This window comes from Erpetoichthys calabaricus, chromosome 2 (genome assembly GCF_900747795.2).
Source record: "Erpetoichthys calabaricus chromosome 2, fErpCal1.3, whole genome shotgun sequence".
Classification (NCBI taxonomy): Eukaryota; Metazoa; Chordata; class Cladistia; order Polypteriformes; family Polypteridae; genus Erpetoichthys; species Erpetoichthys calabaricus.
In genome coordinates, this window is record NC_041395.2 from 344,077,373 (window position 1) to 344,098,253 (window position 20,881).

General features: G+C 40.1%; 1 protein-coding gene across 1 annotated transcript in view; it reads left to right on the plus strand.

The window, feature by feature from the left end:
* The window catches only part of kmt5b (lysine methyltransferase 5B), an 87,434-nt gene extending 66,768 nt beyond the window's left edge, over positions 1 to 20,666 (plus strand). The window contains exons 7-10 of the mRNA XM_051923445.1: positions 7,007 to 7,026; positions 7,113 to 7,249; positions 12,086 to 12,288; positions 18,390 to 20,666. Of these exons, the coding sequence (XP_051779405.1) occupies positions 7,007 to 7,026; positions 7,113 to 7,249; positions 12,086 to 12,288; positions 18,390 to 19,831 (1,802 nt within the window). The 3' untranslated portion in view covers positions 19,832 to 20,666. The remainder of the gene's footprint in view (positions 1 to 7,006; positions 7,027 to 7,112; positions 7,250 to 12,085; positions 12,289 to 18,389) is intronic.
* Positions 20,667 to 20,881: the final 215 nt, after the last annotated feature.

Below are 20,881 nucleotides of genomic sequence, written 5' to 3' on the forward strand. Positions count from 1 at the left end.
GTATGTGAACCTCTAGGATTAGCAATTAGTTTGAAGGTGAAATTCGAGTCCGGTGTTTTCAATCAATGGGATGACAATCAGGTGTGAGTGGGCACCCTGTGTTATTTAAAGAACGGGGATCTATCAAAGTCTGCTCTTCACAGCACATGTTTGTGGAAGTGTATCATGGCACGAACAAAGGAGATTTCTGAGGACCTCACAAAACGAGTTGTTGATGCCCATCAGGCTGGAAAAGGTTACAAAACCATCTCTAAAGAGTTTGGACTCCACCAATCCACAGTCAAGACAGATTGTGTACAAATGGAGGAAATTCAAGAGCATTGTTACCCTCCCCAGGAGTGGTCAACCAACAAAGATCACTCCAAGAGCAAGGTGTGTAATAGTCGGAGAGGTCACAAAGGACCCCAGGGTAACTTCTAAGCAACTGAAGGCCTCTCTCACATTGGCTAATGTTCATGTTAATGAGTCCACCATCAGGAGAACACTGAACGACAATGGTATGCATGGCAGGGTTGCAAGGAGAAAGCCACTGCTCTCCAAAAAATAAAAATTGCTGCTCGTATGCAGTTTGTTAAAGATCACGTGGACAAACCAGAAGGCTATTTGAAGAATGTTTTGTGGACGGATGAGACCAAAATAGAACTTTTTGGTTTAAATGAAAAGCGTTATGTTTGGAGAAAGGAAAACGCTGCATTCCGGCATAAGAACCTTATCCCATCTGTGAAACATGGTGGTGGTAGTATCATGGTTTGGGCCTGTTTTGCTGCATCTGGTCAGGACGGCTTGCTTGCCTTCATTGATGGAACAATGAATTATGAATTATATCAGAGAATTCTAAAGGAAAATGTCAGGGCATCTGTCCATGAACTGAATCTCAAGAGAAGGTGGGTCATGCAGCGAGACAACGACCCTAAGCACACCAGTCGTTCTACCAAAAAATGGTTAAAGAAGAATAAAGTTAATGTTTTGGAATGGCCAAGTCAAAGTCCTGACCTTAATGCAATCGAAATGTTGTGAAAGGACCTGAAGCGAGTAGTTAATGTGAGGAAACCCACCAACATCCCAGAGTTGAAGCTGTTCTGTATGGAGGAATTGCCTCAGATTCCTCCAAGCCGGTGTGCAGGACTGATCAACGGTTACCAGAAACGTTTAGGGGGGTCACACCAGATACTGAAAGCAAATGTTCACATACTTTTGCCACTCATAAATATGTAATATTCGATCATTTTCCTTAATAAATAAATGACCCAAGTATAATACTTTTGTCTCATTTTGTTTAACTGGTTTCTCTTTATCTACTTTTAGGACTTGAGTGAAAATCTGATGATGTTTTAGGTCGTATTTATCCAGAAATATAGAAAATTCTAAAGGGTTCACAAACTTTCAAGCACAACTGTAGTTCCAGCTACTCACAGGTTTACAAATTCAAAATGTGTGTTGAAGAAATGAAGACAAGTCCGATGAAGAGAAGTTCAACTGGAGAAGTTTACACACACTTAGGGTGAATTCTTTAAAGTTCACTTTATAACCCCTCTATAGATTTTCTACTAACAAACTATAATTTTGGCATATTGTTTAAGACATCTGCTTTGTACAGGGCAAAGGTAATTTTTTCCAACAATGTTCCCAGACAAATTATTTCACTTTTTACCGGCTATATCACAATTCCAGTGGGTCTCATGTTTACATTCACTTTTTTAACTTTACCTTTAATCAGCTTGTAAAATTCCAGTAAATGATGTCAAGCCTTTAGGCAATTAGACAATTTGCTTCTTATTGCCAGTTCGATTAATTGGAGTCAACTTGTGGATGAGTGTCAAGGCCTACCATCAAACTTGCTGCCTCTATGCTTGACATAATTGGAAAATCTAAAGAAATCGACCAAAACCTCTGAAAAACATTTGTGGACCTCCACAAATGTGGTTCAGACTTGAACTATTTCCAAACACCTGAAGGTTCTGTACAAATAATAATAAGCAAGTATAAACACCATGGGACTACCTAGCCATCATACCGCTCAGGAAGGAGATGCATTGTGTCTCCTAGAGAAGAAAGTAGTTTGGCATGAAAAATGCAAATCAATCCCAGAACAGCAGCAAGGGACCTTGTGAAGATGCTTGAGGACACAGGTAGGCAAGTATCGATATCCATAGTTAAGAGTCTGACATTCGCATAACCTGAAAGGTTGCTCAGCAAGGAAGAAGCCACTGCTCCAAAGCCACCATCAAAAAGCCAGACTGCAGTTTGCGGTGGCACAAGGGAGGACAAAGATCTAGCCTTCTGGAGAAATGTCATCTTGTCTGATGAATCCAAGATCAAACTGTTTGGCCATTATGACCGTCGTTCTGTTTGGAGGAAAAAGGGAGAAGCTTGTAAGCCAAAGAACAAACATCATCTCAGTCGTCCAGCATGAGGGTGGGAGTGACGTGGTTTTTTTTTTTGGGCTTTACTGTAGGAGGGACTGGTGTACAGTAATCCCTCGCTATATCGCGCTTCGCCTTTCGCGGCTTCACTCCATCGCGGATTTTATATGTACGCATATTTAAATATATATCGCGGATTTTTTGCTGGTTCGCGGATTTCTGCGGACAATGGGTCTTTTAATTTCTGGTACATGCTTCTTCAGTTGGTTTGCCCAGTTGATTTCATACAAGGGATGCTATTGGCAGACGGCTGAGAAGCTACCCAGCTTATTTTTCTCTCTCTCTTGCACTGACTTTCTCTGATCCTGACATAGGGGGATTGAGCAGGGGGGCTGTTCGCACACCTAGACGATACAGACGCTCGTCTAAAAATGCTGAAAGATTATCTTCACGTTGCTATCTTTTGTGCAGCTGCTTCCTGAAACGACATGCTGCACGGTGCTTCGCATACTTAAAAGCTTGAAGGGCACGTATTGATTTTTGATTGAAAAACAAACTCTGTCTCTTTCTCTCTCTCTCTCTCTCTCTTTGTCTGCTCCTGATGGAGGAGGTGTGAGCTGCCGCCTTCAACAGCTTTGTGCCGCGGTGCTTCGCATACTTAAAAGCCAAACAGCCCTATTGATTTGTTTGCTTTTCTCTATCTCTGTGACATGATCTGCTCCTGATGCGCACTCCTTTGAAGAGGAAGATATGTTTGCATTCTCTTAATTGTGAGACGGAACTGTCATCTCTGTCTTGTCATGGAGCACAGTTTAAACTTTTGAAAAAGAGACAAATGTTTGTTTGCAGTGTTTGAATAACGTTCCTGTCTCTCTACAACCTCCTGTGTTTCTGCGCAAATCTGTGACCCAAGCATGACAATATAAAAATAACCATATAAACATATGGTTTCTACTTCGCGGATTTTCTTATTTCGCGGGTGGCTCTGGAACGCAACCCCCGCGATGGAGGAGGGATTACTGTACTTCACAAAACCAGATGGCATCATGAGGAAGGAAAATTATAGATATACTGCAGCAAGATATCAAGATTTCAGCAAGGAAGCTGAATGTCAGTTGCAAATGGGTCTTCTAAATGGACAATGAGCCCCAAGCATCCCTTCAAAGCTGTCACAAAGTGGCTTAAGGACAACATGGTCAAGGTATTGGAGTGGCCATCACAAAGCCCTGACCTCAATCCGATTGAAAATTGGTGGGCATAACTGAAACAGCATGCGTGAGCAATGAGACCCACAAACTAAAATTCCAGCAACTTGTTTTTTAAGAAGCTTGTGGGAGGCTATCCAAAATGTTTGGCTCAAGTTAAACTATTTAAAGGCAATGCAACCAAATATTAACAAAGTGTATGTAAACTTGTGATCCACTGGAATATTGATATAGTCAATAAAAAGTGAAATACTCTGGGGTCTGTAAACATCGTTGGAAAAAATTACTTTTGCGTTGCACAAAGTAGACGTCTTAAACAATACGCCAGTTTATAGTTTGTTGGTATCAAATCTGTGGAGGGGTTATAAAGTGTGTTTGAAAGAATTCTCTTGAAGTGTCGGACTTCAGCTGTATGATTTTATAGACAGTGTGGGTGTATTGGGTTCTTAAAGTCACTTAAACATTTGTTGACTTTTTCTATGAAGTACCTGTCTCATGGAAATTTTATCTGAAATGAAAGGCTGAATGGGATACATTCAAAGCTGAAATGTTACTTAACTGCTTAAAAGAGGAACTTGCAATATTTGTGTTCTCATAGCCCAGACAGTCCTCACGACATAAAAGGAGAGGAAATGAAGTCAAGGTAGATTGTAATTTAGCACATTATGTGAGGTATAGTAAATCAGAACTTGTGCATGGCTGGCAGATCCTTTAACATTTGCCAAGATCGGAATGCTGCTTAATGAGTTCTTCATTTATTTTTACAGCAGTTTGTTTTGTGTATGTTTACTTTGTGTAGTGCTGGATAAAATACAACTAATTTACAGTAATTCTATTTAAAATTCGGCTAATTTTATTCAGTTTCACATGAATAACCCATTAAGACATATGCTGGTCATATTATTAGACAATGTCTGCTTAATGAACTATTGTGGATATACACCGAGTCAGTTTAGAAATTCTTTAAGAAATCCTTGATCTGTTTGAAGTACTTGCATTATATCAAGTAGAAGATACTTGACAATTTAAAAAAAATAAATAAATAAAAAATTAAAGAGCAATCATTATTTTATTTAGTTTGACATTTTGAAGTGAGCACTTCACAAAGTCATTTTAAAATGGCCAAGAAGTTTTATGCAAGTGTAGTAAAAATAACAAAATATTTACAACAGAAGTGGTGGAGTGGTGGCTCTGAGGCTAGGGATCTGCACTGGCAATCGGAAGGTTGCCGGTTCTAATCCCGTAAGATGCCAAAAGGGGACTCTGCTCTGTTGGGCCCTTGAGAAAGACCCTTAACCTGCAATTGCTGAGCACTTTGAGTAGTGAGAAAAGCGCTATATAAAATGCAAAGAATTATTATGTATGAGTAGTAAGAGGATACCATGCAGTGAAGCCTAATTTAAGAGAAAGAGAAAAGGAAATTGAGAGCAAGAGAAGAATATAAGGGGGTCTTGTGCTCAGAACGAAAACAGAATGCCAGAGGAGCTTGATAAAAGGAACCAGAACAGAAGAGGAATTGCATACATAGCTAGTAGTCAAAAATGTTAATACAAAATAAGCAAGTGACAAATCCAGAAACTTGGTGGGAAATGTTTAGTACACACAGACAAACTTGCTGAAACATTTAATTTCTTTTTAGGAATTATCCACAAACTCATGACATTGTATTGAATCATCCACAAGTGTCTGTTATATCTTTATACAACAAACTCACACACAAAGTCCTCTGGAAAAGCAAAATGGCATCACTGAAGAAGCGAAATATTTTTTAGGCCTCTAAAATGGCTGAGGTCATTAAAACTAATATCAGAAATGGATTCAGGAGTCGAAGAAAAAAAACACTTGAAAGACCACAACAAACCAAAAAAATAGCATTGAGAAAAACAAATAAAAAATAACAAATGACACAAATCCTAAAAATCAGTTCTAACAACGTGGCATCCCCAAACTGGTAACCAGGTGAAAATTCCCAGCTTCAAATTCCTCAAATCTCACTCCACCTAGTCAGGAATCTACAAAGTGCAAGAAACTAGAAGGCAAAGAACTGTGTATTCTGGTTCTAGAATGGGAAGTAGGGGGTCATTTATCCTTTTGAGTCCATTTGACCAATTATTAATGTTAAAATTAAGTCCAGTGCAGAGAGTAGAGTTAAGAGAATTTGCAGTAATGAAGGGTATTTAAAAGGTTCAAAGAAAATATAGACATAAAATAAATGACTTAAGTAGCATAATAGAGAGTTGAACTTTTAGGGACCTTCAAATTGTTGTTGAATGACAACGTTGGGCTGAATAACCCACTTTCATCAAGATTGTTGTAATAATACTACAAGTTTCAGTTAACACAATTTTATTTTTTAAGGTACAGAACAGATTTCATTTTTCTCCACAAAAAAGGCAGCTCAAACGAGTAAAATTTAGAATGTGACATGCATTAGGGCTTAGACGTGGGAGTTTTTGGACTGATTTTACATGTGAGAGACTTTGATGAGCATCATCAGATTATGCTTAAGCTTAATGGAAACCATAAATGTTAAGATACTGATGATATATCCTGCTGAACTATAATTTTACATTGGATCGTTCTCTGCCCACAATGCTTGGATGCATGATACAGTAGTAGAAGTTGCATTTCCAGGCAAAAAATGCCCTCGCTTGTTTCCAAAATATCACAGCCATACTGTTGATGTCAACATTAGAACACTCTAGACGAGAACAGGCCATTCAGCCTAACAAAGCTCGCCAGTCCTCTCCACTTATTTCTTCCAAAAAAACATCAAGTCGAGTTTTGAAAGTCCCCAACGTCATACTGTCTACCATACTACTTGGTCTCTTATTCCAAGTGTCCATCGTTCTTTGTGTAAAGAAAAACTTCCTAATGTTTGTGCGAAATTTACCCTTAACAAGTTTCCAACTGTGTCCCTGTGTTCTTGATGAACTCATTTAAAATAACAAATGATAATCCATCCATCCATTTTCCAACCCACTGAATCCGAACACAGGGTCACGGGGGTCTGCTGGAGCCAATCCCAGCCAACACAGGGCACAAGGCAGGAACCAATCCCGGGCAGGGTGCCAACCCACCGCAGACAAATAATAATTCCCTTCATAATTTTAAACACTTCAGTCATGTCACCTCTTAATCTTCTTTTGCTTAAACTGTAAAGGCTCAGTTCTTTTAATCTTTCCTAATAATTTAACCTCTGTAGCCCTGGAATCAGCCTCGTTGCATGATGTAACATGATGTCATTCACTTCTTCATGCTGGCCCAGCATTTCCGTTTCTCTCCAGGTGTTGAAAACCAGTTGTGTGCAAATGTGGTATATGTAATCATGCAAATGACTTGACCTATAGAAAAATAATCTGAATTGTGTCCTTATTTATGTAGTGTAAATATTTCTACAAAAGGTTTTTAGCTAAGACTTTTTTTTTCTCTTTTCAGACTGCAGGCCAAACTGTAAGGTAAATTTATATTTCTTATCTTTTGTCAGTATGCTATATGTTGCTTAATAGACTACAGCCTACTTTTTCTTTTCTTTTTCTATTAGTTTGTTTCCACTGGTCGAGACACCGCCTGTGTGAAGGTTCTAAGGGATATTGAACCTGGGGAAGAAATTTCATGTTACTATGGGGATGGCTTCTTTGGGGAGAACAATGAATTCTGTGAGTGCTACACTTGTGAAAGGTAAGACATGTTTGAGCACTAGTTTAGTGCTTTGTTTAACTGATATAGATAGATGGATCTTTATTGTCGTCATTGTCACTTTTACAAAGGAACAACAAAATTGAAGGTGCAGTCGACTCCGTGTGAGACATTAGAGTTAATAAGACAAGAAGAGAGAAAATAATAACAAACCAAATAGTAATAAAAGTACTTTACAAAATATACAAATTGCACTGGTTGACTTAAGGTCTATATTGCACTTTGGGAGAATGATATGAAGCAGTTTTATTCTGAGTTCAGTGCCATGACTGCTTTTGGATAAAAGCTGTTTTTAAGGCGGTCTCGTCTGGTTTTCATTGCTCTGTATCTCTTGCCCGATGGCAAAAGCTGGAAGATGCAATGACCGGGATGTGATGAATCCTGTGAAATGTTGTACAACCAATTGTTCTGTCCGCTGTCCTGACGACCCTGTGGAGCGCTTTCCTTTCTGAGGAAGTGTAGCTACCATACCCCACACACAGTCCGTACGTAAGCACACTCTCGATGGAACAGTGATAAAAGGCAAGATTTTTGGGGAGATGATTCTTTCTGAGGATTCTCAGAAAATACAGCGTCCGCTGTGCCTTCTTCAGCAGCTCCTTGGTTTTGGCGCTCCAGGTCAGGTCATCCTTCAGCTCAATGCCCAGAAACCTGAACACTGGGACCCTCTCCACACAGGCCCCACCAATGATGAGTGGCTGGATGTTATACAGAAATTCAAGGAGTATGGCCTGGTGGCTAAAGCATTCAGTCATAATGTGCAAGAATCTTGTCCAGTTTTCATCAGTGACTACAGCAACCCAGAGCAATTCACTTAACTTGTCAGTTAATCAGTGTAACTTTGTGATTTGAAGTTGCTTTGGATAAAAAAAACAATATCTAAATGAGTAAATTATGAAGTGCTGTTTGGTGCACATGCTTTAATCTTATCTGGCATGGTTACTGTCTAGGTTAACAAGTGTAACAAAGGTGCTATATAGGCGCCGACCCCACACAGACTGACACCGGAGGCACGTATAAAAGTAAATAAACTTTTATTTTTCTTCACCTGTGGGGCATGTCTTCTCCATGTCCCACAGGCAGTACACAGTCCCAAAAGCACCAAAAAAATCAAAACACACACTACTCTTTGCACCACCACTCCTCCTGGCAAGCATTGTCCTCCTCCTCCCGACTTGGGCTCCTGGTGTGGTGGCTGCTGGCCCCTTTTATAGTTCACCCAGAAGTGCTTCAGGTGCTTGGCCACCTGCCTCCGATTGCACCTCCGGGTGTGGCTGAACTATGGCCAAGATGGGCCCAGGAACCCCGTGCAGCACCTCCTGGTGGCCACCCCGGATCCCAACAGGACTGTGGAGAACTCCATCTCCCATGGAGCCCTGCGGGTATCTGAGGCACCACATTCACCCAGGGAGGCTACCACCAAGTGGTCCGGGAGAGGTACTGTGCAGCCCATGCTTGCTTGCTCCCCTGGCACATACACAGAAGGGGCGTCAAGGCTGGGCATGGGCCCCGGCCACCCGTCACACAAGTCACCTTTTCACAAACCACGGTTGAAAGGGCTTGCAGACATTTTTTTAAACTCTGAATTGCGTTATAAATTAGAGAAAAGAGGTTAATTCAGGAGCCAAAGTATTGTTTTCTTAAAGTAAATATTGTATCATCAAATGTTACAGTGCATTTAGAAAGTATGCAGAACCGTTCATGTTGCAGCCTTGTGAGAAAATTTCACATCAAGCAGTGTTCGATGCGGCAGAAAAACAGGATTTTAGAAATTTTTTGCAAATGTATTAAGAATAAAAAACTGAAATATCACATTAATGCAGGTATTCAGCCATCTTACTTAGTACTTAGTTGAAGCACCTTTGGCAGTGATTCCAGCCTGGTGTCTTCTTGGGGCTGATGCGACGGGATTTACACACCTGAATTTGAGGGTCTTCTGCCATTTTTCCTTGTTGATCCTCTCAAGCTCAGTCAGGTTGAATGGAAAACAATGGTGAACAACAATTTTCAGGTCTCCCTAGAGATATTCGATTGGGTTCAAGTTCAGGCACTGGCCTGATGTGTCCTGATTGTATTTTTGTGTTCAGCAATCAATGTCCGATACTGCAATAAGTTCTACCTTTGTGTATTATTGTACATGGACATCCTTTTTTATGAAAACAAACACCCTTGGGTGCTGCAATTAGATTTATGTTTAATGGTGATGATGCTATATGGTGTATGAATTAGGTGCCCTCTAAGTACATGACTATAACAACTGTAGTGAGAACAAGGAAAATGACCAGGATTCAGTTGTAATACATTTATAGACAGTTATTTGGAAATGAGGTGTATACATGATTCAAAACAGTATTGAAGGAAACGTCATGGTTGTTCCAGACTTCTTCCATTTAAGAATTGTGGAGGCCTCTGTGCTCTTGGGAACCTTCAGTGCTGCATAAGTTTATTTATTGCTTTCCCAAGATCTGTGCCTTGACACAGCCCTCTCTGTAAGCTCTGCTCTTCAACCTCATGGCTTGGTTTTTGCTCACCTGCAGGACCTTCTATTGATAGGTGTGTGCCTATCCTAATCGTGCCCAATCGATTGAATTGGCCACTGGTTGACCCCAGATAAATCAATGAAGATAAATAGAATGGGATGCACCTGAGGCTGAACAAAGGGTCTAAATGCTTGTGTCAATGCCATATGTCTTTTTTTAATAGATTTCCATAAATTTCTAAAATCATGATTTTACTTTGGCATTCTTAGGTTTTAAGTGTTGCTTGCTGAGAGGAAAAAATAAACTATTTTAGCGCAATGCTGCAAAATAACAAAATGTGAAAAAAGTGAAGGAGTCTGAATATTTTGTGGATGTGCTGTAACTAAAAGCAATTCAGTGCAGTAAGGTAATCCCACACTAGGTGATTACCGTGAGCCCGGGATTCCCGGACGTTTCCCATTCCCAGGAATGAAACTGCTGGAATTTCCGGCTGAACGGGAACGGCCAAGCTCGCATATACTGTATAGCGTGTAAAAATCAATCAAGAAATAACAGAGTTATAGTTGAAAATAATTAAGGTGGCGCCATTGCTGCAGCTTGCATTTCATCAGGCAACAGCTTTGAACAGCAGCTTGAAATTGCAATGCGTCAGTCTGTTGCATCTGCATTATCTGTGCCAAGAAACTTGTCATCACAAAATGATGACAAGAAACTGGATGCATCAGTAAAAGCTGAAACGGCGGTGTTTCAGAGCAACGGCAAGCGCAGGCATTGTTTAGAACAAGTGTATCAGTATCTGATGACTGTGCCGCCTACTTCAGTGGAGGCAGAGCGTGCTTTCTCAGAGGCCGGCGTACTCCGCACGAAGGTGCGCTCTCGCCTGGACGACCACACTCTCGACACGTTGTGCTTTCTACGCAGCTACCGCAGCTAACTAGATACAGTGGACCCTTGACTTACGAACTCAATTTGTTCGCGAGGGCTGGTTGTAAGTCAAGACTATTTTTCCCATAAGAAATAATGGAAATACCCATAATGCGTTCCGAACCTCCCACAGCAACACTTAACCTTTTCAAAATAAAAAAGGGTTGTATAATGTGCATAATTTACCAAAACACCAATAATTTTTCTAATGTACTAACCAGAAAGTTATAAAAAGTGCCTAGCCTACCAGAAACAACAATTCCATACTGTACTCACCATTTAATTTGACATCTTTGGGCTGCCGGAAGGAAGGAGGAGAAAAAATGAAATGGAAGGTGGTTATTGTTTGGAAGGAGCTTCCTTATACAAATCTTTTCTTTGTAAAATTGTTGAGATGGTGGATTTCGACATGCTGTACATATTAGTGAGATCGGTCACACAAACACCACTCTCATATTTCTGCACAATTTCCTTCTTCGTTTCGATTGTGATCGCTTTCTTTACATTCGTTACCTTCTCTTCCTTCCTTAGCAATTATCGAAAAAAAATTATATAAATCACTGCACTGACCGAAATTACGTCCACAAACACATGTATCTGGGCTCCGACTGATGCTTACAAACGCTCTCGGCTGTTTGTTTGCAATCGCGCAAGCGGATACACGTGACCGCATTCAGGTCGTAACGCAAGATGTTGGTCGTAAATCAAAACAAAATCTTTGGTCGTAAATCAAGTTGTTCGCATATCAGGCCGGTCGTATATCAAGGGTCGACTGTACATGTACTTATATGACAGCATGACCTGCTTGTAGTTAAGGTTGGTCTTTTATTGGTGTCAACATATTGCAGTAGTTTTATTAAAAATAAGTGCTGCTCGCTCTAAAAAACGTTCATATGTGAGATGCCCGTGCACTGTGTCATTCCCGGGAGCCCATCCAGAAATGGATTCCCTACTAGGGATGCTCTGATGGATCAGCTGCTGATCTAAATTGGCTGATTTTCACAACAAAAAAAAAAAAAAAACAATTGCTGATCGGTAAATTAACTGCATCAGTGCACAGTGAATGTCAAAAATGACACATTTCTGGGGCATCAACCAGCCTTTGCAAGAGGATGTGTGTGGTTGTTGTTTGTTTTTTGGTAGACTGTACATCATAGAGAGAGTGTATAATTTATAGTACATTTCTTAAAAACTTTTGTCAGTTTGTTTTGCTTAATAATAGGAAAGAAATGTGTGTAACAAGTGTTCAGTGCAAAAAAAAAAAAAAAAATTTCTTCATTGGCTCCAGAAAAGCTGCACTTAGAGATATATGGAATTGTGTTTTGAATGTTGATATTAAACATGCATTGTGTAATGAGCTGCTTTTTCTGTCCTATTCATTTCAACTTTTTGTTTTCTTTCCCCCACCCACCAGACGTGGCACAGGTGCTTTTAAATCTAAAGCTGGACTCCCAGTACCTGCTCCCTTAATAAATAGCAAATACGGTCTGAGAGAAACAGACAAACGCTTGAACAGACTTAAGAAGCTGGGAGAAAGCAGTAAGAACTCAGACAACCAGTCAGTCACATCCCACACTGATGCAGATAACACTCAGGAAAAATCCAATGCACATTCATGTAAGTATTTAAATAGGTGTGCCAGGACTTGTCCACAAAGAAATAGACATGGCACAAAAGTATCAGTTAACGTATTTGGTATGAAGTCCAAGTTAATTAGCAGATTTTCTCTTCTGTAACTAATATACTTGAGCTGAATCTACATGTTTTCTGGAAACTAATTCTGTCAGTCTACTGTTGGTGCATTCAATTTCTTCATATTAAGTTTATTTATTTAGGTTTGCCCCTATGATTTATCATATATTTGAATTATGTGTCACATGTTATGGCCCTGCTAGAAAGATGAAACTTTAAGAAGCGCCTTGAGCATGGGAAACGTGCTTTATAAGTATATTGTATTTATTAATGCAGAAAAGACAAATGAATAATATGTATTAGCAGCATTTTTACTTCCCAGAAAACAGGAAATATGGATATGTGGTGTTTCATAAAACCTTGTCATACAGTGCAAAGACATCCACTTTATTCTGCTTACAGACTGGTCTCCTGCATATCTTTCTATCATAAAGTAAGAATCATAGCTGAATTCTTGTCCAAGTAGCATTCCGTTTGCTAATGGATAAATAGATGAATGAGTGGCACGTTTGTTGGCCTATAACACAGTCGTTCCTCTCCAGCTTTTTCTCAAGATGATAGTCATGGATATCGAACTGCTCTTGTGCTATCGGGTCTTATTTCTGAGAAGAAATAGGCAGTGAAGCTGAAGGACACCACCTCTGAATCTCTCTCCCTGTGTATAGTGTCTTTTTCTTTTACACTTTGTATTCAAATGACTGCTTTTACATAAAAGATTCTGTAAGAATAGTCAAATTGGCTGATAACAGTGATGATGAGGGCGAGTACAGGAATGAAGTCGTAGAACTGTCCAAATAATCTGTTATTAAATATGAAGAAAGTAAAAGAATTGGTTGTTCAGTTATAGTGAGAGAAAAGGATCATTCTTACTTTTATATGTTAAAATGGATTATTATTATTTATATGTTTGTAGACCAGATTTAGACATAAACGTTTTGACTTCCTGGGTGACACCATTACTGACACTCTCGTCCAACATGGGAGGTTTACACATCTGTTATAGTCAAGTGAGCTCACAAGAGAGAGATGGAGTTCAGAGTGTCATAGGGGATAGCCATTTTCTACAGATTCACTGTTGAAAGTATTTTGACCTCCTCCTTCACAATATGATGATGAGGAGGACATCTCTGATGGGAAGTAGTTGAAGACAGTAATTTGCACTGCTTCTAAAATCATTTGTTTTTACCTTCCCTCCCTGCCTTTTGTAATTATCTGTTCACCCTCTTTCCATTTTGTACACCATTTAGTTCAATCAGGAGCAGTGCTACCGGATTTCATAACAGTACTTGACCACAAGATGTGAGAGTCATGAACTTAACATCTAGCCCTTAAGAGTCTCCTGTGCCAATTTGGTGAATGTAAATGTTATACCCAGTCTTTGGATTACTGACTTTTGTGTCGTCTTTACCAAATTAGTTTCATGTAACTGGCATTGTTATTTTAAAATGGCAAGTAAAAAGTAGTTGTTTTATGCCAGGGGTGTATTTCTAGTCACAACAGTTTTAACCCTTAAACCGCCGGAACTGGCTATAGTCGGTTCCTAGTGCAATTTGCCTGCACGCCGGAGCCGGGTATATTCGGCAAAGTACATTCATTGAACGCTGAAACCAGCTAAAGTTGGTTTCCAGTGCAATTTGGAAGCACTCCAGAGCAGAGTATATTTGGCGACGTAAATTCATTGAATGCTGCAACCGGCTATAGTCGCTTCCCCAGAGCAATGTGCCAGCACGCCAGAGCTGATCAGTCAGTGCCGTATATTCGTTGAGCAGCCAGCTCATGACTGCAGCATCACTGTCCCTGGGATTCATCCGCTGTTTACTTAAAAGTGCAGCAAAAAAGTATTTGGCATCCAGGGGTGCATTAACCCCCAAGTATGTGGCAGTTTAAGAGTTAAAAGGGTAATCGCAACATCTTAAAAAGAACAAACACCTCTGTCCTGGAATGATGCTGCAGAGTTTATGGTATCGGTCAGACTCATTGTTTAATAAAAATGTAAAAAAAAAACAAAAAAAACCCATTGTTATCCCCATTTTCCCCCGTTTTGTGTTTTTTCTTTTTAGTATGGCTTAGCTTAACAAAACATGTATACCTATCTCTTCTTCCCTGTAACCAATACATTTGTAGGTAGGTGAAATGCAGAAATTTCTGATAGGTTGTCTTACAATTGTATAAATGAAATGGGAACTGTGTGTGATGCAACAGTACTGTAAAGGCCTTATAATTCGCCTTAAAAAAATAACACTTTTACAGAGAAATTTACTGTAGTTTTTCTGACACAACTCAAGAGGTAAAGCCAAAAAAGAAGAGTAGGACTGAGAAATTAATTGTAAGTAATAAGCCAAAGCAAAGGCTTGGAACCAGAAAATCAAAACCATCAAATGCCAGTTTAGGGAAATAACAAAAATTAAAAGTCAAAGGGAGTGACATTCACAATGTCAAAGAAAACATGATAAATGCAAGCACTGGTGTTTTAAGTATCCTGAGTTTATGGCTATAATTAAACAGAGCGCAACACGGGTTTAAGTACAGTTGTGGTTCATAGCATAAAATGATGCGACTTTCCTTGGACACTCATTAGCAGTCCAACCTCACATCGTGACGATGGCCAATCAAAATGGCATTGCAGAAGTTCACTACAATTGAAGCAGTGGGAAGATAATTTCCTTATTCTCCAAACATAGAAAGGTTCAGAACATACACTGAAATGTATTACAGCCAGGAAAAAAATCTAAAGTGACTGAATCTTAATGATGGTTTTCTTTTCCCATATGGAAAGATGCAAGCAGATACAGTGCATCCGGAAAGTATTCACAGCGCTTCATCACTTTTTCCACATTTTGTTATGTTACAGCCTTATTCCAAAATGGATTAAATTCATTTTTTTCCTCCGAATTCTACACACAACACCCCATAATGACAATGTGAAAAAAGTTTACTTGAGATTTTTGCAAATTTATTAAAAATAAAAAAATTGAGAAAGCACATGTACATAAGTATTCACAGCCTTTGCCATGAAGCTCAAAATTGAGCTCAGGTGCATCCTGTTTCCCCTGATCATCCTTGAGATGTTTCTGCAGCTTCATTGGAGTCCACCTGTGGTAAATTCAGTTGATTGGACATGATTCGGAAAGGCACACACCTGTCTATATAAGGTCCCACAGTTGACAGTTCATGTCAGAGCACAAACCAAGCATGAAGTCAAAGGAATTGTCTGTAGACCTCCGAGACAGGATTGTCTCGAGGCACAAATCTGGGGAAGGTTACAGAAATATTTCTGCTGCTTTGAAGGTCCCAATGAGCACAGTGGCCTACATCATCCGTAAGTGGAAGAAGTTTGAAACCACCAGGACTCTTCCTAGAGCTGGCTGGCCATCTAAACTGAGCGATCCGGGGAGAAGGGCCTTAGTCAGGGAGGTGACCAAGAACCCGATGGTCACTCTGTCAAACCTCCAGAGGTCCTCTGTGGAGAGAGAAGAACCTTCCAGAAGGACAACCATCTCTGTAGCAATCCACCAATCAGGCCTGTATGGTAGAGTGGCCAGACGGAAGCCACTCCTTAGTAAAAGGCACATGGCAGACCGCCTTGAGTTTGCCAAAAGGCACCTGAAGGACTCTCAGACCATGAGAAAGAAAATTCTCTAGTCTGATGAGACAAAGATTGAACTCTTTGGTGTGAATGCCAGGTGTCACGTTTGGAGGAAACCAGGCACCGCTCATCACCAGGCCAATACCATCCCTACAGTGAAGCATGGTGGTGGCATCATCATTCTGTGGGGATGTTTTTCAGCGGCAGGGACTGGGAGACTAGTCAGGATAAAGGGAAAGATGACTGCAGCAATGTACAGAGACATCCTGGTTGAAAACCTGCTCCAGAGCGCTCTTGACCTCAGACTGGGGCGACGGTTCATCTTTCAGCAGGACAACAACCCTAAGCACACAGCCAAGATATCAAAGGAGTGGCTTCAGGACAACTCTGTGAATGTCCTTGATTGGCCCAGCCAGAGCCCAGACTTGAATCTGATTGAACATCTCTGGAGAGATCTTAAAATGGCTGTGCACCGACGCATCCCATCCAGCGTGATGGAGCTTGAGAGGTGCTGCAAAGAGGAATGGGAGAAACTGGCCAAGGATAGGTGTGCCAAGCTTGTGGCATCATATTCACAAAGACTTGAGGCTGGAATTGCTGCCAAAGGTGCATCAACAAAGTATTGAGCAAAGGCTGTGAATACTTATTATGTACATGGGATTTTTCAGTTTTTTTATTTTTAATAAATTTGCAAAAACTTCAAGTAAACTGTTTTCACGTTGTCATTATGGGGTGTTGTGTGTAGAATTCTGAGGAAAAAAATGAATTTAATCCATTTTGGAATAAGGCTGTAACAAAATGTGGAAAGAGTGATGCGCTGTGAATACTTTCCGGATGCACTGTATCTTCAATAATCTAGATTCTACAGAGCAAACTAAACTTAATAAAATTGCATGAGAGCAAATGCTAATTAAAAACAGGAGCAACACAAACCACAATGCAAAATGACCAAGTAACACTGTTGGAGGAGGGAGGGTGTGTTTGGGGAGGAGTCTTTGCAGGAGAAAAGCAAAGCTTCAAATAAATGGCATCTGGTTGTATTGTACAGTTGGGACATTTGGAAGTGGCTGGACTCTGCTTCTGTATGTGCCTTTCTCAAAGTGAGCTTTACAGCATTAATGCACACACCGAATGAGTAAAGTACATGTACTTACCTGAGATGAACAGCACAAACCCACTTATAACAGTGATATCTTTGTGGCACAACCATTTTTGACGTCTTAAAGAAAAGTAGTGATATTGTTGGTATCAATAAAGTTTATATGTTATAAAAAGAAAAACTGAGTTAAAGTCTGCCATTCCTGTTTGCTAATTTCCAGAGAACTCTGTTGCTACACACTGCCAATACCACTTTTGTTACGTTTGCCAGCTGCCATCGCCTACTTGTAGATTGCGATTGACATTTAGTATCCATCAGTCAGCCTGCTGTTTATCCCGAGGAGCTTCATTATAGTGGTGCCATTAAGTTTGTGATTCAACTTAAGTGAAATTCATTAAAGATCTGTTAGCTTTTATGTATCGATTTGAAGTCTTGATCTTAAAGAACTGGGACTTTCTAAATGTATGTTATTCTTCCAGGTGCTATTGGCTTCCCCCTAAAATCTGTATCTTTTGGTCATCTGTCCTACTTCTTGGTCTGAAGATTGTGTCACATCCCTGTATGTAGGCTGATTTACAATTTTTGTAAGTCTGAGGACATATTGAAAATATTTCTGGACAGTCGGATGCTAAATTGCCAACCACCCACAGCCAAACCAAAAATTGTTTACAAGGCACTAGTCATTAGCTTGTGGCAGTCTCAAGTACTATAAATGATCAAAGTTGTTTGTTTCCTGAGAGTGTGTGGGGAAAACTAAAACAATGAAACCAAGCATGTGTTCCTTTTGGCATTGGTGTCATGTAGTTGTTAGAAGCTAGCTGGTTACGATCTTGAATCCAAAGTTCTCTATTCTGAATTCTCAAAGCATCCAAGAGTTGGTATTAAGTCGGCATAAGACATCTTAGATATCATCAAGAAGTCTCATTGGAAGTTTTACTTTGTCCCTCTTTGGGGGAAAGTCTGGATATCTCCACCTATACTCATCAGCTTTTACAGATGAACACCATCTATTGACTCCATAACATCCTGGTGCAGCTCCTGCTCAGCCCAGAGTTGCAGGACACTGCAGAGAGTAGTGAAGCCAGCACAGAATATTCCTGACAAGCAGCTCCTTCATATTATTAACATGCACTGCCTTAGAAGAACCAACAGTATAGCAAAAATAACTTGGCCTTTTCCCTACTACTGTAAATTAGGGTTTGCACAACTAAATACACTGACATTTTGTATCCACATGTCCTAAAGCTACTCTGTAACCAGTCATATATATTGCTGTTCTGAGATTGTTACAATTAGCATAAATAAGTAAAAGTTTTTGTTTTTTTTTCCTTATTTTTCCAGCTGCAAAAAAGAAGTCTTTCGTGAGCATGAAGAAGTTCAGCAAAAGCAGAACGAGGCAGTCAATATCAAGGACCTCCAGTTCTACCTCATCTTCTAAACAAAGTCATATAAACAATTCCAGGGTACCAAAGAGACTAAAATCCAAGCCTACAAAGCCTTTGCTGTCAAAACTTCGGTTAAGAAGTCAAAGTCGCAGACCAGAGCCGAAAACTTCTTCCAGAAAACTTGATGTGGAGAGTTTGGTTCTTAAGGAGCCTAAAGTTGTTCTTTTCAAAGTCAAAAAAGACAGAGAGGGATCGGGACCAGGCAGGATGGAAAGTTCAAGCGGGTGCTTGACGAGGCATGCTGCAAAAGAAAATAAACCCAACTCTGTGAAAGGTGCTACTGTGTATGATGGAACTTTATCTTGCACTTACAGTACTAGGAGGTCTTCAAGAACTAGAGTTACTCCCAGGACCTCCCACACAAAGCTTGAGCCAAATAACTTAGACCGTCTTAATGACCATGATTTGATAGTCAAGAACGAGGAACCTTTGAACTTTGAAGAGCACATGTGCAGGGTGCAAGAAATGAACCTGCATAACTCTTTGCCTCAGCTGGAGAACTGCCAGGGAAATGGAGTCTGTTTACGGAGGAGGAGACTGCAACGGATAAAAACTGAAAGATCTGTTCAACAGGATAAGGGTACTTATCCCGAGAAGTTTATTCAGGAGACTGTGCCTGACTTAATCAGCCCGCCATGTGCAAGTGACATCAACAGCTGTGGGAAAATGCTGTTGAATCTACCCAGTAGGCATCAGGATTGCAATGGGGCCCCCAATGGTGGAACGATAATCACTGTTGACAAAAATAAGGAGGGATACCGGACAATTGGCAAAGGGAAGAAGAAACGAAGAATCACACGCTATGATGCACAATTAATTCTTGAAAACAGCTCTGGTATTCCTAAGCTGACTTTACGAAGGCGCCGCGATAGTAGCAGCAGTAAAACCAACGACCCAGAAGCCGACGTGGTCAAATCTTCAAAAATTAGCATCAAATTTAGTAAGGATCATGAAAAAGACAAAAGCAGTTCATATGTAGCAAAACTTAACAATGGTTTTAACACTGGAGCCAGCAGCAACCCGACCAAATTTAAAATCCATTTAAAACGAGAGGAGGACGAGAGACGAGGCTCTCAGCTCCATGCTGAGGAGGTTGCCGAAATCGGCGTGTCCTTGGACAAACGAGGGGAAAAGTTTGACCGTGCAGGCCATGGAGAGGCAAATGCAGGGGACAATTTTTCCTCGGCAGAGGACGAGGACGAAGATGAGGAATTTGACGACGACTTCATTCCCCTTCCTCCAGCAAAACGTCTGAGACTCATTGTTGGGAAAGATTCTATAGATATTGACATTTCCTCTCGACGGAGAGAAGATCAGTCTTTGAGACTAAACGCTTAAGACCTAACGCTCTTTATACGAATTTGTGTACATAAAAGAGAATTCTCCAATCAGCTGTTTGTTGATATGAGTTGAAAAGAAAATCAGCAAAAAGACTTTCCTGTAAATTTTAGTGATGGCACTTGTTTATTCATTATCAACATAAATATTGTAGAAAGTGTACAGTATATTAACTCTTCCTATGTCTGATCTGTGCAGATTTTTATTGTACTTTTTATTAGCCTTATTATGTGCAATTCTCAATTCTTTCGGGAGCCCCGGCTCTGTTGTAGAATAAAGGCTAAAACAGAAATATCCAGTAATCCATTTCTAGTTAAAACAGTGGAGACCCAAGGATGTTGTGACCCCCAGAACATGAGAACTGACCGTAAGGCCTCGGTTTCGTCGTTACAGCGGCAAGTGCAGTTTATTTATTCTTTTGTTTTATTTAATTTTTTTTTTTTTTTTAACACACGCTCATATCACCAGCAACAGACTGCAGCTCCGCTTTCAGCTACTTGGCTAAATGTTTTGCCCCTTTGAGTCTGTCCACTTGACACTGTATGCTGTCTCAAATGTACTGTTTGTGGTCTTTGTTAGTAGCCAGCTATTGGTTGGGATTCCAATTGAATTATTTAAAAAAATATATATATAAATATATATATATTTGTGAATAGTTTGCTGACATTTTTAGAGCATTATGTGTGAAAGGGTAGCCGTATACAGAATAAAAAAAAAATAAAAAAAAAAAGTTCAGGCAATGCCAGTGTTGCCCACCTTGTAAATCATGTGAACACCTTGTACTTATTTAACAGTTTTGAATACTTGAAGGAGATAAAAACTTTCTTTGCAAGAACACCCTGTCTCTCTTTATTTTTTATCCCACCCCCCCGACCCATTTAGTCTCTACTATGTTTTTTATGGGTTTAGAGCGTCATTGTCGTCACGTCTACACGAGTATACGATAATTCTTGCTTGCTTGCATCCCGTCGGAATACGTTTGTAAGAACCAAACGGTATAATTAGGGTTGCTGTGCAATTTTTTAAACTACAATTGATGCTTTTTAAGAC